This window comes from Pristiophorus japonicus, chromosome 9, assembly GCF_044704955.1.
Source record: "Pristiophorus japonicus isolate sPriJap1 chromosome 9, sPriJap1.hap1, whole genome shotgun sequence".
NCBI lineage: Eukaryota > Metazoa > Chordata > Chondrichthyes > Pristiophoridae > Pristiophorus > Pristiophorus japonicus.
Genome location: NC_091985.1, coordinates 77,204,075 through 77,222,048, shown reverse-complemented (window position 1 = coordinate 77,222,048; position 17,974 = coordinate 77,204,075). Strand labels below are relative to the sequence as shown.

Here is a 17,974-nt window from a genome sequence, read left to right as displayed (position 1 = left end):
GTTACCATGTGCAATGCCCACGGATCTGATGGTATAGGTTGTAAATGTGTCGTCAATGTTAATTCAGTTTTGCTGTTCCTTTAATAAACAGTTATCCCTTTGTGGAGAACCGAAAATAAAATACAACGGGAATATCCGAATAATAGAAAATGATTATTCAACTGAAGAGGAAGCCAGCGGGTGGCAGACTCGTTGCAAAGAACACGGACCGACCCTCAATGTGTTAGAGACGACTTGGGCTCGCGTTCCCCGCGCATCGCGAGGTCATAATAGGGTTTTGAGACAGATCTTAATTTATTTTTATTTATTCACTTTTAACTCCGCCTTACCATAAACTCGCAGCCAATAGAATTGCAGCGAATGTTATTGCTGCCGCTTCATTCGATGGAAGGAGCCAATGTGACCGCACGGATGACTCATGGCCACGCCCACCAGCTCGTGGGATCAGCCAATATGAATGAGTGAAACTTACCGACGGCTGGGTAACAGAGTAACAAAATAAGGCTTGTATCAAGCAGGGTAGCGACAGCAGCTACAGATCGAGATAATGGGAATTGATGAGGTTGCAATTTCATGGAATTTGGAAGCAATCATTTAAAATAATCTCGCTGCGATGAATCCATCATAGATGAGCATAGTATTAAAAGGACAGGGAAAGGGAATTGGGGGCAGGGTACATCAACATGACAGGCGTCAGTGGCAATAGCGTTGGTGTCAAAGTAGGCAAGCAAACCAGATCAAAGGCTGCGAATACTTCAGGTGCAAACCCGGTAACAGCTTCGAGCAATAATGTCAGCAAATCTTCCGGAGAAGAAGACGAGAAAGATGGTGGGGTGCTTTTCTATGTGAATAAAAGTGGCTTCCCGATTGATGAGCGAACTTGGCAAAGAATGTGGACGCATGTGGCAAAGATACACCCTGGAGGGAAGGAGATGGAAGAGAGTATCCGGAAAGCTACATTTATACCCCGAGTAAGTGAAAGGCTCTGGCTGTGCAGGCAATAACATTTTATTTTTGGACAAACGAGGTTTCTTCTTGCTGTTTTAGTGAATGCTTTGCATATTTTGCAATTTGGGAATATGCATGTGATTTAGACAGATTCATTTCTGGTACATAAATCGCTGGTGGCGAAACCGACCCTAATGTGTATAAATGACTAACTTCATAACGAGAATATCTTCACTTGGGTTGCAATTTGATGAATTGGCATTGATTTTATTGCTTATTGCAGAAGCACAACAATTCTGGGTATGAATGTTACTGATGTCCCATAATGTCTTTGTTTTATTGTTTATTATCCAGCAAACCTAGGATTGGAGCCCTTCAACATGGCATAGTTTTTAGTCACAGTTAGAATAAAGATGACATTTTGAGAGGAGTTTAAAATATTGTCTATGAACTTTGACCTAAGTGGCTTTTCCATAAGTCTAATAGAATTTCATGAAGAAGTATTCACATTTAGCTTAGCAGAACATTCAAATTAGCAAAACAAGGTTCTATGAGGTAGATTCAGTCACTTCCTGATAGATTGACAACGCTGGGTTGCCAACCCAAATTTGTTTTCTTTCGATGGCTTTTTGTGTAATTTGAACATACACCTCCTGAGTGATAGTTCATGTTACAAAGCTAACTGGTTATGACCATATCATTGGGCTGTCGGACATATATAAATGTAATAACTGTAGATAACATTTGCTATATTATTTCTCTCTCTGAAAGGTGTTATAACTTGTATTAACTTATGCAAGAACTGTGGAAGCATCTGTAAAATAGATTATTTAATATCTGTGATTTTTGATTGATTTTTATTGAGCAAAAGGCCTGTTTTCCAAGAGTCTGTTTATTTGATAATTATAGCATGGTCAACTCAATGAAACCACTTTGAAGAATAAAAGTTGGTTGACTCATGTACCTGAGGAAGGGAAAGTGAATGTACAGAAAGGAAAGGCAATGAATATAGAAATACAAAAATATCTGTCAGAAATGGCTAACTTCATAGTTGAAAGTCAATATGTTTGTGTCACAAGTAAATTAATCATATATAATATTTATTCCAAATCTTGGTTATCAGCCTCTCCCAGAGTTCTAAGACTTTGGAACATCAAAATGTCCAAAAGCTGGTTCTGCTGCCTTTTCTGGCTTTTATCCACTTTACTCCATACTTCCTTGCCTGTTCCTGAATTTATAGCTTCTGCCTCACTGTGTCTGCCTTTTTGCTCATTCTTTCATCCTAGTTTAGCTTCAGTTGCACTTGATGGAGAAATTCAACATCTAATTAGCTGTTTCAGGAGCTTATAATGTGCATGGAGGTCAGTTACTCATGTTCTAAAGAGACTCAAATACCTTGAAATTAAGCTCTTTGCACATTAATGAAAAAATATGTTTTTTGGGGGGGATGGGGAAGAGAGTGCCATAAGTTTGGTAGAGAACCACAACAGATGTTTGTGCTATTTATAATATTATTACATTTGACCAGATACTATACTATTTGACCAGATAGCAATTGTAGTCAAAGGTTTGGAACAAATTAGATCATTTAAGACACCTGATACACAATGGTTTGTGTTCATCAGCAAGCAGAAAGGAACATATTTAAATGTAATTATTAACTGTTAATTGAAATTGCTAAGTCAACAGCAGGTTGTTGTAGGAAACTGAACGAGATTCTGAAATGCATTTCAAAAGTCATTGTTCCAGAGTCAAAAGTCTTTGATGTTCCATTGGTAAAGCCAAATTTGAATGTTATTGTATATAATTTTGAGCACATGTGCTGAGTACTCAGAAATGACAATAATGACTGCAGCGTTTAAAATATTAGGTTAGCATAGGCTAGAAAATGGGTGGTTTCCTTCGGTTGAACAGATTATCAAGAAGGGCCTGGTTCAAGTTTTTTAAAATTTTGATAGGTAGTAAATTAATATGCATTTTTATTTAACTTCAATTGTAATCCCAGAACTATAGGACTAAACATTTGGCATGCCTCATGTAAGTCAAGTTTTTTTGAAGGTTTATCTGCAGTGCAGTAGACATGTGGATATTTATTTCATTTGTTCCTGGGATGTGGGCGTCGCTGGCAAGGCCAGCATGTATTGCCCATCAGTAATTGTCCTTGAGAAGGTGGTTGTGAGCCGCGTTCTTGAACTGCTGCAGTCCATGTGGTGAAGGTACTCCCACAGTGCTGTTAGGGAGGCAGTTCCAGAATTTTCACCCAGCGACAATGAAGTAACGGTGATATATTTCCAAGTCAGGATGGTGTGTAACTTGGAGGGGGACTTGCAAGTGATGCTGTTCCCATGCGCCTGCTGCCCTTGTCCTTCTAAGTGTTAGAAATCGTATGTTTGGGAGGTGCTGCCGGAGAAGTCTTGGCGAGTTGCTGCAGTGCATTTTGTAAATGGTACACACTGCAGACATGGTGGTGCAGGGAGTGAATGTTTATGGTGTTGGATGGGGTGCCAATCAAGCAATGTGCTTTGCTTTGTTCTGGATGGTGCCAAGCTTCTGGAGTGTTAGAGCTGCACTTATCCAGGCAAGTGGGGAGTATTCCATCACATTCCTGACTTGTGCCTTGTCGATGGTGGAAAGGCTTTGGGGAGTCAGGAGGTGAGACACTCACTGCAGATACCAGCCTCTGACCTGCTCTTGTTGACACAGTATTTATGTGGCTGGTCCAGTTAAGTTTTTGGCTAATGGTTACCCAAGCATGTTGATGGTGGGGTATTCGGTGATGGTGACACCATTGAATGTCAAAGGGGTGGTGGTTGGACTCTCGCTTGTTGGAAATGGTCATTGCCTGGCACTTGTGTGGCGCGAATGTTGCTTGCCACTTATCAGCCGAAGCCTGAATATCATCCAGGTTTGCTGCATGCGGGCATGGACTGCTCCATTATCTGAGGAATTGCGAATGGCACTGAACACCGCAGTCATCAGCGAACATCCCCACTTCTGTCCTTATGATGGAAGGAAGGTCATTGATGAAGCAGCTGAAGATGTTTGGGCCTAGGATACTGCCCTGAGGAACTCCTGCAGCGATGTCCTAGGGCTGAGATGTTTGACCTCTAACAACCACAACATTTTCCTTTGTGGTAGGTATGACTCCAGCCAGTGGAGAATTTGCCTCCTAATTCCCATTGACTTCAATTTTTCTAGGGCTCCTTGATGCCACACTCCGTCAAATGCTGCCTTGATGTCAAGGGCAGTAACTCTCGCAACACCTCTGGAATTCAGCTCTTTTGTCCAAGTTTGGACCAAGGCTGTAATGAGGTCTGGATCGAGTATTCCAGGCGGAACCCAAACTAGGCAGGTTATTGCTGAGTAAGTGCCGCTTGATAGCACTGTCGACGACACCTTCCATCACTTTGCTGATGGACTGCCTATGATGATTGAAAATAGACTGATGGGGTGGTAATTGGCCGGATTGGATTTGTCCTGCTTTTTGTTGTTAGGACATATCTGGACAGTTTTCCACAATTCTGGATCGATACCAGTGTTGTAGCTGTACTGGAACAGCTTGGCCAGAGGCGCAGCTAATTCTGCAGCACAAGCCTTCAGCATGACAGCCGGGATGTTGACGGGGCCCTCAGCCTTTGCTATATCGAGTGCACTCAGCCGTTTCTTGATATCACATGGAGTGAATCGAATTGGCTGAAAACTGGCTTCTGTGATGGTGTGGACTTCAGGAGGCGGCCGATATGGATTATCCACTCAGCACTTCTGGCGTAAGATGGTTGCAAACGCTTCAGCCTTGTCTTTTGCACTCGTGAACTGGACTCTGCTATCATTGAGGATGGGAATGTTCGTGGAGCAGCCTCCTCCCGTTAGTTATTTAATTGTCCACCATAATGCACTCCTCATTGGTCCCCTGGCTTGATGGGGTAGAGTGAGAGATATGCCGAGCCATGAAGTTACAGATTGTGGTGGATACAATTCTGCTGCTGCTAATGGCCCACAGTGCCTCATGGGTCCCAGTTTTGAGCTGCTAGATCTGTTCTGAATCTATCCCATTTAGCACGGTGGTAGTGCCACACAACATGATGGAGGATGTCTTCAGTGTCACAAGGACTGTGCGTTGGTCACTGCTACCAATATTGTCATGGACAGATACGTCTGCGACAGGTAGATTGGTGAGAACGAGGTCATTTATGTTTTTTCCTCATGTTGGTTCTCTCACTACCTGCCGCAGGCCCAGTCTGGCAGCTATATCCTTCAGGACATGGCTAGCTTGGTTAGTAGTGATGTTAGCAAGACACTCTTGGTGATGGACATTGAAGTCCCCCACCCAGAGTACATTCTGAACCATTACTACCCTCAGTGCTTCTTCCAAATGGTGTTCAACATGGAGGAGTACTGATTCATCAGCTGAGGGAGGGAGGTAGGTGGTAATCAGCTGGAGGTTTTCTTGCCTATGCTTGACCTGAAGGCATGAGACTTTGTGGGGTCTGGAGTCAATATTGAGGACTCCCAGGGCCACTCCCTCCCGACTGGATACCACTGTGCCACCACCTCTGGTGGGTCTGTCCTGCCGGTGGGACACAACATACCCAAGGATGGTGATGGAGGAGTCTGGGGTGTTGCCTGATAGGTATAATTCTGTGAGTATGACTATGTCAGGCTGTTGCTTAACTAGTCTGTGGGACAGCTCTCCCAATTTTGGCACATCCCTAGATGTTAGATTTTGCAGAGTTGAATGGGCTGGGTGTGCCGTAATCCTGTCCGAAGCCCGTGCCTAGGTCAATGCCGGGTGGTCCGTCCACTTTTATTCTTGTTAATGCTTTTTGTAGCGGTCTGTTACAACTGAGTGGCTTGCTCTTCAGAAGAACTGCTGGATGTGTTTTGTCATCCAAGGGGACCAGTCAGAACTTTGGTGTTGCAAATACACACGATCTTTATTAACTGCCCTTTTAATCTTTCCTGCCACCTTCAAAGATCTGGGCACAAACACCCCCAGGTCCTTCGCTTCTTACATCCCCTTTAAAATTCTACCATTTAGCAAGGATTGCCTCCTTATTCTTCCGACCAAAATGTATCACCTCACACTTTTTTGCGTTGTATTTCACCTGCATTTATCCACCCATTCTACCCCTTCAAGGCTGTCACTGTCCTCCTCACTGTTTACTACTCTTCCAAGTTTTGTGTCATCCGCAAATTTTGAAATTGTGCCCTGTACCTCCAAGTCCATGTAAGGTTACTAATTATGTAATGAATACAGTGTAATTTAACTTTGTATTTATAATTGCAAGATGTTTCCATTTAGCATTTGTTTGCTTTGTTGTTTGGAATAAAGGTTTAATGTTATTCTTTGTGTCATTATACACAGATAATATTATTGCATACATCAATTTTGGCAACTGGCTTGAGTTGTATTCAAGATTATTTTTATGGAGTACCTTTATTTGTGAAAATCTTTGGTTATCAAACTACTTTTGAACAATTCCACATTCAAAAAATTACTTTGAAATCCGACTGTGGCCAGGATTGCTGTACTGCCTGATGTAGCTGGAGCATCTCCAGCAGTGGTTTCTCTTCCAACCTCCGCATTGTTACCTCCAATTCCTCTAAAGATCTATTCTTGGCCCCCTTTTACATGCTGCCCCTTGGTAACATCATCCGCAGTCATAGGGTCAACTTGACATACGTGTTGTCAGACTCTTTGTCTTAGATGAGCTACAATTTCCTCCTGTTAAACACTGAAGACCAAAGCTATTGTATTCAGCTCCTGCCACATACTCCACACCCTTGCCACTGATTCCATCCTCCTCCCCGACCGCTATCTCACGCTGAACTGGACTGATCGAAACTTTGGCATTCTACCAGACCCTGAGTTGAGTATCTGACCCCATGCTCTTTCCATCACAAAGACTGCCTACTTCCACAGTTCCTGCCTCCCCCCACACCCCCACCACATCATCCCTTCTGCTGCTGAAAACTCCATTCATGCCTTTGTCGCCTCAAGATTCGAGAATGCTCCAATGCTTTCCTGGACGATCTCCCATCCTTGATCCTCTATAAACCTCAATTTATCCAAAACTCTGCTGCCCATCGAATATCTCTCACCAAATCCCACTCTCACACCATCTCTGTTCTCACTGGCTCTTGGTTTTGACGGTGCCTCAAATTTAAATCTTTTCATGACCTTGCCCCTCCCTGTCTCTGTAACTCGTGTTGGGGTAAAAAGAAGACTTCTCTTCTTCAAGGTGGACTCCCTGATATAAGGAATTGACACCTGCCCATATCCCCACCTGTATAGCGACCACGGAATCACTCAGATGAAACCTCGGTTTAACCGGTTTTTATTCAAGCATGTAAGGGAAGGGTTCATGGATGAACCTTCTCAGAACAAAGGTTTTACATCTACAGTTATAAAATTTCCAAGGTGTGCGACCCTCCTACAATACTACCGATTAGCCTACTGCTATCAACAAAGTTACATCAGACTGACTCTGAGTGGTTCTCCCACCTGGCCATCTCCCATCACATGTCACACTTCCGAAATGTGTTGTTCAGTGGTGTCAACTTTGCCTCAGTTTCTCATGACGTGTGAATTAACCTTGCTTCCCAGGGTTTGCTATCTATGTTCCCAAACACCCCTTCAGATGTTGCTACAATAGACTGTTGACTTCCTCCTGTCCTTGGTGGATGTGTTATTCAGTACGAATTAAGGTTAACACAACGGATGGTTCATTAACCATCAAGCTTTGCTGGGTAGCAAGCTTTGCTGCTTCCCTTTCTTAAAACCCATTGTAAGCGAGTGTATAAGCGTGCTTTACATACATACGCGAGTTTTACATACAATTGTTCTATTTACGATTACAATCCACACCGTAAGACAGAGGAACTCCCGATTCCTCAGAACCTCCTAATACTGATAAGCCCTACAATCTGGACCATGTGTCAGATCAATTCACTACCTTCAGTATCCACTTTAATGACTGTATTTTACCTCCTTACACCTCGTTCAGCCCTATAATCTTGCAGAACTCTGTTCCTTCAATTTTGACCTGTACTGCAATCTTACCTCTCTTCTCCCACTGTTGGCCTCAGTGCTTTCAGTCACCTAAGCCCGATACTCTGAAATTCTCCGAAACCCCTTTGCCTCATCAGCTCCTTCTTCTTTTAAGACCCTCCTTAAAATGAAGCTTTGGTCACCCCTGCTAATATATAATTATCCCTAAACCAACATTACCAAAACACAGATTATCTGGTCATTATCACATTGCTGTTTGTGGGATTTTGCTGTGCGCAAATTGGCTGCCGCGTTTCCTACATTATAACAGTGACTACACTTAAAAAGTATTTCATTGGCTGTCAAGTGCTTTGGGATGTCCTGAGATCATAAAAACATGAATGCAAGTCTTTCTTTCTTTCTATATCCTTTTTGGTTCAGCATCCAGTTTTTGATCATAGCTCTGTGAAACACTTTGGGACACTTTCTAAGTTAAAGGCACTAGACAAATGTAATGTTGATGGAGTTAATGTGCCATATCTCGGATCTCTACTGTTCTAATTTGTAAGAAATTCTATATTGTATCTTTAATTTGTAGTTATGTTTATCATTGTAACAATGTTAATGGCTTCCTGCAAGAGATTTCTGTTGTCTTTGTGACTCGGTTGGAAACTCTTGTGCAAAACCTTATCAAATGTCTTCTGGAAGTTTGATGTAGACAACATCCATAAGCACTCCCTGATCCACTGTGCTAGTGACCTCCTCAAAAGATTCAACTAGATTAGTAAGACATAAGGAATTTTAGTTATGAGGAAAGATTGGATAGGCTGGTGTTGTTTTCTTTGGCACAGAGGAGACTGAGGGGAAACTTGATTGAGATGTATAAAATTATGAAGGGCCTAGAGTGGAGAGGAAGGATATTTTTCCCAGAGCAGAGGTCAATAACCAGGGGACATAAATTAAATTAATTGGTAGAAGGATTAGAGGGGAGTTGAGGAGAATTTTTTCACCCAGAGGGGGTCTGGAACTCACTGCCTGAAAGGGTGAGAGAGGCAGAAACCCTCATCGCATTTAAAAGGTAGAAAATGAGATTAGGTTGGACGGCTTTCTCGGCCGGCACAGACATGATGGGCCGAATGTCTCCTTCTGTGCCGTAAATTTCTATGATTCTATGACAAACATTTCATAAATTCACAAATGCTAACTCTCTTTGATCAACTGGCACTATTGGTTAATATACATGCAGATCATCTGCTTTGGGACACCAGTAATTTTTGAAATATCAACTAATCAAATCAAATATCTTTTAAAAGGACCATTTAAAAAATTATAATTGAGGAAATGAGCATGATGGAACTAATTATATTAGATGAAAACTTTCTCTTCCTGTTGTGCACAACATGATGCTGTCCATGCCCACATGCAACGTGACCTCGACGACATTCAGGCTTGGGTTGATAAGTGACAAGTAACATTCGTGCCACACAAATGTCAGGCATCTCCAACAAGCAAGAGTCTAACCACATCCTCTTGATATTCAATCGTAAATCCCCCACCATCAACATCCTGGGAGTCACCATTGACCAGAAACTTAACTGGACCAGCCACATAAATACTGTGTCAAGAAGAGCAGGTCAGAGGCTGGGTATTCTGCGGCGAGTGTCTCACCTCCTGACTCCCCAAAGCCTTTCCACCATCTACAAGGCACATGTCAGGAGTGTGATGGAATGCTCTCCACTTTCCTGAATGAGTGCAGCTCCAACAAAACTCAAGAAGCTCGACACCATTCAGGACAAAGTAGCCCGCTTGATTGTCACCCCATCCACCACCTTCAACATTCACTCCCTCCACCAGCGCACCGTGGCTGCAGTGTGTACCATCTACAAGATGCACTGCAGCAACTCGCCAAGGCTTTTTCGGCAGCACCTCCCAAACTTCCTGACCTCTACCACCTAGAAGAACAAAGACAGTAGGCGCATGGGAGCACCATCACCTGCAAGTTCCCCTCCAAGTTACACACCATCCTGACTTGGAAATATAATGCCGTTCCTTCATCATTGCTGGGTCAAAATCTTGGAACTCCCTTCCTAACAGCACTGTGGGAGATCCTTCACCATAAGGACAGCAGCGGTTCAAGATAGTTTCTCAAGGACAATTAGGGATGGGCAATAAAAGCTGGCCTTGTGAGCGATGCCCACATCCCGAAACTAATTTTAAAAAATGCCAGAGCTATGAGAATCTGTAGACTGCAGGCCAGGTGCTTTTGATCTCCAAGTTGTCCACCTAACTTATCTGATTATCCTTGGCAAGGCATTAGTTGGGAATGCAAGACCAGGTTGAGGTGTGAACTTGTAATTAATCAAGCTAGTGCCATGGGGTCTTTGATACAGGTTTTGATTAGGAACTCCATAGCTAGACTAAAGCTGAATTTGACTGCTTCTGGCCATTGCTTCTAGCTCATTGGGTTAAGCCGCATGTCTAATCACTGCGGTAAGATGGAATTCCGTGGCAGCCCAGATATGTTCCCTGTAAAATGAATAAAAAATGCTAAGAATCTCAATGTTCTGTACCTTTGGCCTGAATTTTCTTTTTTGTTTTTGGGTAATGCAGAGGCTGTCTGGTAAGTAAAATGGGTTTTTCGCTGAAACTCTGCCCTCTAAAAATGCCCATTGGCTGTGGCCTTGATCCCCTGCTGGGAGCACCCTCTTCCTCTCTTTCTACCTGACAGCTTTTTTCTTCATGCCTCCTTTTAGCCTTTCTCTGCTTCTCTGTATTCTACATATTCTGCTTGATTTTATTTTTATTATTAGACCTAGATTTGTCATTCGTCTCTTTTTTTTTTAGTATTATTTGAATTTTTAATGTCTCTACCATTCAAGGAACTTCAGCTTTTGCTGTACCTCCTTGTAGGAATATGTCTAGTGCATATCCCAAGCATCTCCTGTTTGAAAAATTCCCATTTTGTATCCACTCTTTTACCAGCCAGTTTTTATTTCCAATTTATTTGGGCCAGTTACCTTTTTATCTTATTGGAATTTGTATTATTTACAATGGAGTATATGATTTTTTTCTCCTGAAGTGAGAGCAAGGTTATGCTGTTGTGCAAGACTCTCTGAACCTTAGATGTTTATCAACCTTTCTACCAAACTGGGATTAAATTTTACTGCACCAGCAGAGTGGAAAGATACCGAGTCAGCATTGTCCACATGTACAGCAAAATTAATCCGAGGAATTTGATCGTATTTTAGATTATGGAGCTATTCATTCAAATCCTATTGAGAATGAATTTGGATTTTTTTGGGAGGGAAAACAACATTTTGAGACATGGACATGATTTACCTTCTGGGAATCACTAGAAATCAATAATTTACTAAGAAATAACCTGTGAATGAATTCCATGAGAACTAATAGTGACCTGGCTGTACAGCAGCGCAAGCCTACTACAGACACAGAAGTCATAATTTCAGGATCAGTAGCAATTTAGTAAAGAGTCATCTGCTCTCTTTACTGTCCTTTGGTTTTAATTGTGCATCATTGTAAGATTTCATATTGTTTAAATCTGACTGTGTAATGCGCATTATGACGAGCACTGCCAAGCAAATAAAACACACGGTTAAACCATGTTGAATGACTGTAGGAACATGATTTGTTTTCGCTGCAGCTGCTGCCATGCAATATCTGCAAGGAAATGAGTTTCAATCCTTTGTTGTACAAAGCTGAAGTGAGAACAAAAGCAGTCGTTAAGCACTGGCAGTCTAATCAAGAGATGAGCAACTTTACTGTTTCTAGTGTTTACAGTGTAACATGAACAGGTTTTATGTATTTATATAGTGAAAGTATCATACCAGATTCTGTATAAATCATTATGCAGGTAGAATATATTCCAAACATAAAGCTTTCCTCCTTTTCCCCCAATTTTTTCCTTTACCCATTTTTATCCAAAAGGTGGTAACTCATGTTGGGGTATGATTCCACAGTCGCTGGCAGTCCTAGCAGGCTATTGAACTGTGGCGGTATTGCAGCCTTACCAGATCCGTCCTCACCCGATGTACACACATGCTCATTTTCTAGCAAAGGTAAGTGAATAGTAATCAGGAATAGGCACTCTTGCGATTTTTTTCTTCCCCTCTGGCCTCTGTCCACTACTCAGACTCAAGACATCGACTGTCAGACAGAACCACGATCTTTGACCAGCAAGCAGATTCAATTGCCCTAATTTCTTACACCAACCTTGGAACTCAGCCTCAAGACATTTCTGGACACTCTACCATTCAGTCTAGCCTGAGCTCCCAAGCCGCTATTTAAAGATACCCTTGGACATTTTTGGTTTCTAAGATCTGTTGCTGTGAATACTCATCTGCACATTCTTGCTGCTGCCCCGGACCTAACCTGTTGGCCACCTCCAGCCCACTGTGCTCCCTTCATTGCCTGTTTCCCCAGCCTCTGCCAGAGGCACTCACATTTTCACTCCCATCGTTTTCTCCAACATACCCCTCCCTGTTCCCCACCCCACTTGGCATACTCCCCTGACAATCTTCTATACTGCCACCACTCCAGGCTTGAGTCCTTCTTAGACCAGGCCTCATGTTCCCTGTGCTTCACCCTATGTGCCTGCTGCTTTTCACTATGGTGTCTGTTGTTATATCTCCATTGCAGAAACTCCAATTGCCTCATCTCCTGCTCTGGCTTGCATCTCGCTCAGTTTGCCTGAGGTTAATATGTCTAACTTAATCACCATTCCTCTTTTTCACACCCAGTATGAATGCACGAGACTAACATGGGGAACCAGCCACCATGCCTTCAGAAGCAGACAATTTGTGGCTAATATTTTTTTCAGTCACCATGGATGGACCTTTGTAGAAAAGGGCTAGTTTTGTCATGGTAGCTTGCACTGCCATCAGTCTAGAATGGGTTCTTATTTTCATCAAGTCACCAGTATTGAAGCAAATTGGCTGGCTTCTTTAGTTGTAATGCTTCTTATCTTTTGAGAAGCATATGCAATAGTCAAGGGGTGTTTTACTACTTTCAGGCAGATCTTTCAGCCAGGAACCAGCAAACTTTCTCAAGGATGATCTACGATTCAAAACCAAGCCAAAATTAGTTACCAAATCCTTTTCAAAGAGGATGAATGCTGGTGTATCATCTGTACTGGTATGAAGTGCAGTTCTGATGGCAATGGCTATTGGGCTGTTTTCCCAATTGTTCAGCTCAAAATAGACACTTATGGAAGATTTTCAATATTCACACTTGATTTGGTTCAACTAACGATAAGGCAATGTCATATGGTGTTCAATTCCAAATGTCTCTGCTGTATTGAACCCAGCATTTGTGAATTGTATAACAGTCAGGTGTCATGTAAGTTTGAGCACCTTAACTATTGCACACTTAATGGGGAATATCTCAACCCGTTTATTGAAGAGAGCCAATTTTAATTTAATGATTTCCTGATATGTGCTCCTGGCTCCGTAAGACTCCACATATCAACAATTAACAATTACTCCTTCTGGATTGGGGAAAGATTCTCTCACCCCAGGTACTCCCATGAAACTGTGGGCATTCTCTGGATATTAAACCTGTTGGAGCATAATGTGATGGTTTTGAAATCAAATCTGACATAAATGATGAGACTCTAAATAGCATCTTTTTTTCCAATCCTGCCTAAGCCCATTGGTGCAATCATAGTATCCTTTTCATGGAGGTGATTCATTACTTTGTGGGGCTACTTCGATCATATATATGACCTATTCTGCTCAGTCTAATGGGCCACAATGTCCACCTCCTTGATCACTTACTGACTGACCAGCCGACCATACTCAAACTGATTAGTCCGATCAGTTGTGCAGCAGTCCCTTACTCTGGATTAGGGTAATTAGGTCTTGGGTAGCATGGATTGCTGCCTGCATTTCTCACTTGGGTTGAGGTTCTAGGGACTCATTTTGCTGTCACTCTCTTCCCCCATATGCACACTCCTTTCCCATAGTACACTTGAAGTCTGCTGTGCCTGTTGCCTTTTGTTCTTGACTCAAACAAGGTGGTAATTTTCTGACCCCCTCTTGTTGCGAGTTGAAAGCCCATGTACAGGACTTGATAACAGGGTCTTCAATGTCTTCAGAATAAACTCCAGACATGGTTATAAACAAAGTGTTTAATAATAAATGGTAACTCTTCTACAAGTCAGCAATGCAGAGCACACAGTCCTTGCGTTACTTTGTCTCTGGATCTGGCCTTATATCCCTAACTTGCTTCTCTCCCGAAGTGGAAGAAGCCACAATTTCATCTCCCAGCTGAGCTCCTTGGGATCGTTGCACACGGATTTTGTTCTTTAATTCATTATTAACTTCAGCTGAGGTAGAAACTCCACATGATTTTGCTTCTGAACAGAAATTTGGTCAATAGGAGACATTTCCTCGGGAATATAGGAGACATTTCCTAGAGAATGAATATACTGTTCACCCTATTTCACCCAACAATCTGCGAGAGCACTGTAGAGCCAGCCTTCCTACTAACCTACTCTGATTATTACCATTTTGATCACTTACCCCATAAATTCTCGCCCCCCACAACTAATTTAGCCTGTTTAAGCAAGAATGGGTCTAATATTGCAATATAGTCTACATATGTGGTCTGAGAAGCAATGGAATATTTTACGATTGAATGTGAACATGTTTGGATGAACTCTCTCTTGTTTACCATCCAGGCCATGCATTAACCATGATGGAGAGCAGGAAGTTGCATTCAGACCTCTGCTAATGCAGATGTTCTATCCCTGGGTCACATCCAGCCCTAGTGTTGGTAATCGCTTCACTGTTAATTGTGATGTTGGAAAACACAAAAGCTATTTGTTCTTGGATTCCTGTTTTTGCACTTTTTCGACATTACTTTTTTTTGTATTCCATGACTCCCATCACTAGATATGTGCAAATTGGATTACATAAATAAGAGTTGTTGCTAGCCAGAAATGTGGATTTGGGGATTGCACATGAGAATATAAACACTTTAAGACTTATATCTCGATTGTAATATTTTTCCTTTGTGTTCATTCAGCCTCCAGTTCCATCACTGCCAAAATACAAGCCATCCACGTCCATTCCAGAATGGCTGCACACAATACAAGGCTACATGAAGCTTCTGCAGTATCCTTTCTACTTTACATTTTTGAACCAAGAGTTTAGCTGTGGCACTCATCAGTGTCAGGAAATAAATTATCTGCAGTATTCATACAAGGCTATTCTGAGGGTTAGATTTGATGTGCATCTGATCTCGATGTCGAATCCTAATTCCTCATTCCAGTCATTATTGAATATCTTTAGTTCTAACCTTATTTTGATAACTATCCTTATCCGTATTATTACTAATGTTGTTATTGTTGACCTTTTTAACTAAGGTTATTTTAATGACTGATAATTAATAACATTGACTCTCTCAAAGCTGCCTTTGATTACATTGTTAAACACTAAATACTGAAATTGTGATCTTTTTGAAGTAAATATGTAACTAATATCTGCTAAGAGACCATTTAATTTTCTAAAAAAAAATCCCCTTATCTTTCCCTTCTCAAAGTATACTGTCAAAATGATAGAATTGATGTAGAATATATGTATGAAACTATACTCCTTTTCATTGCGATTGTCTTAACTGTGCAGTCTATTTCTCTCTGAGTCAATGATGGACACTGTTTATGAATACAATAATTACAATACATTAACTATAAATACAGCCCCAATTTTAGGAACTTGTTATAAAGGAGTTATTTTAAAACAGTTATTAATTATTGTGTAGCCATAACAATATATAATACCTTGTAGCACAGAGCCATTTTAAGGAAAGAAGGAAGGGGTCTGTTGCATTATATGATCTAACAGATGGTTCGATGATTGATTACAACAGTCTAAGAGATCCTTTTTTTTGCCTTGTGTGTTCGAATGGTTGTCCCAAATCAGCATAGGCCATGTATGCCCATGTGATTTGAACCTTAGTCATCCATTCCTTGATTTAAAGCAGCAGTGCTATTGATAACCAGCAGCTGATAAAATACATTTTTTATGTGCTGTTTTCTAAAGACTAAAGGAAGGATGTAATTGAGTTACTACTTTGCCGTTAGTATTTCATGGCCAGCTGGATTTGATGTACATTATTTACTGGGTACCTTATTAAATAAACAGATTACTTAGGTGCCAGTTTGTTAATAAATTGAACTATTTGGTTAATGGAAGAAGAAAGAGAAACATCTTGATGTGCTTGGTGCTCTTGTTTACTAGCTTCTACTGATCTATTTTTTTTATTTGCTAGTTTAATTTTCTGTTTCAAATTTATTTTGTTTTTCTTAAGTTCCATTTTGATTTTTTTTAATTAACTTGTTAACCACAAAAATGACATTCCTTCCTCTCCTCCATGGTCTCTCAAAAACAGTCCTTTGTACAGCTTCCTTCAGCCTAGAGCACAGGGAGAACAACTACGGTTTTGAAGAGGACCAGTTTTGTCAGTGCTGATAGGCGAGCTGGATTGTATTCGATTGTTTGATCATTTCCTTCTTGCCAGTTTAACAGTTTAAGCCTCTGTTGCCAAGGGATCCTGCTTAGTATTCAGCAATCAACAAAGCTCATCGTAAGTGAGCTGGGAGATTTGAGTGTCAGAATGGTCTGAGAGTTAAAGCTACGTTACAGAAATGAGCTACCATGCCAGGCTGTATTTTAATATATTGTTTTTCACAGTAAATACATTTTTTTTTAAATGCATTCAATGCTGGACAAATCATGACACATTTCCATGATCTTTGACATTTTTTTCTTAAATCCCAATCCTGCCAATCTTGATCCAGGGCAGCTATTGTACTTTTGTTTCAAATTCACTGCTTGTATTGCAGCAGACATCCTTTTCAGTTGACTATCGAGCTAGCTTAAATTGACTTCATTTATAAAGACTATTCTGCAATTTGTGGAATCATTTTTGATGAAACATAACTGTAAAAGAAGCTTAAGTAATATCTGGTGTTTCCTTGGGTTCTGTCTCTAAAGGGAAAACATGCTGTTACAGCTAGTGCCAGTCTACAATGTTTCCTTAGCTTAATAAATGACAGATACAATCACACTGGGACTCAGTTCTTTGAGATTAAGAAAATTAGACCTTTGAGTTGGTAAGTAACGATTTTGTCGTGCTGGCAAGTCTAATCACATTTCAGTGCAATTTGAGGCTTGACAAACATTCCAGAGAATAAATGCAACTTTTAATATTTATTTTTACATGTGTCGGAATTGTAAAAGATTATAAATCCATTTTCGCTTACTGTACTCCAGTAGATGCTCAGTAAATAGGCTTCTATACAAAATGTTCTGTTTGGATTTCAGTGTTATGGTCTTCAGATTGACTTTAACTTATTAACAGAAATTTGTTTCTTTGATGTAGTTTAGCGCATACTTTCATGCATAAATTGCCATGGTGGCAATGGTTTCGTTTATTTTCAACCTCTTTTGGCATGTTCTTGTCTAAAGTTGTTTTTTTCCCAGAAATACATCTATCTCAGCTTGGATACTATGCCAAATGGGAAATAAATCTAATATAACCGTGCAAAAAATAAATCCAGATTACAATTTTCTTTGTCTAACAGGACTTATATGTTTTGTAATTGCAACTAGATATTAATTATTTTGAAGATAGAAAACTGAAAGAGGTGCTTTTGTATTTTCAAATGTGTCTGTAATTTGTGGTTGATCTGTAGTTATATAATGCTAATCGATCTCCCACGGCATTGTACGCAGAAAGTCATTGGGATTATAGGAGTTTCTCAGCAAAGGAACTGGGGACTGGAAAACCAAGGTGCTACAGCACCACCAGTGGCCAGTTTACGAGCAGTTTTCATTATTAATGTGGACATAAGAATTTATAAAGTTGACACAAAAGTAAAACAAATATGTGACAACAGAGAGTAAGGTTCTGTGGACAGGAAGTGTGTGCAGACATAAAGGGGTTGAAATACCGCTGCGAAATTCACCTCGGTGGTTTTTTTAGGTGGTCCCCACTTCCGCCCCGCTACTGCTG

General features: G+C 41.0%; 1 protein-coding gene across 1 annotated transcript in view; it reads left to right on the top strand.

Moving 5' to 3' along the window:
• Positions 1-458: 458 nt before the first annotated feature.
• Positions 459-17,974, top strand: part of vash2 (vasohibin 2) — a 200,854-nt gene continuing 183,338 nt past the window's right edge. Inside the window, exons 1-3 of the mRNA XM_070889489.1 lie at positions 459-971; positions 14,984-15,072; positions 17,016-17,072. Coding sequence (XP_070745590.1) covers positions 684-971; positions 14,984-15,072; positions 17,016-17,072 — 434 coding nt within the window. The 5' untranslated portion in view covers positions 459-683. The remainder of the gene's footprint in view (positions 972-14,983; positions 15,073-17,015; positions 17,073-17,974) is intronic.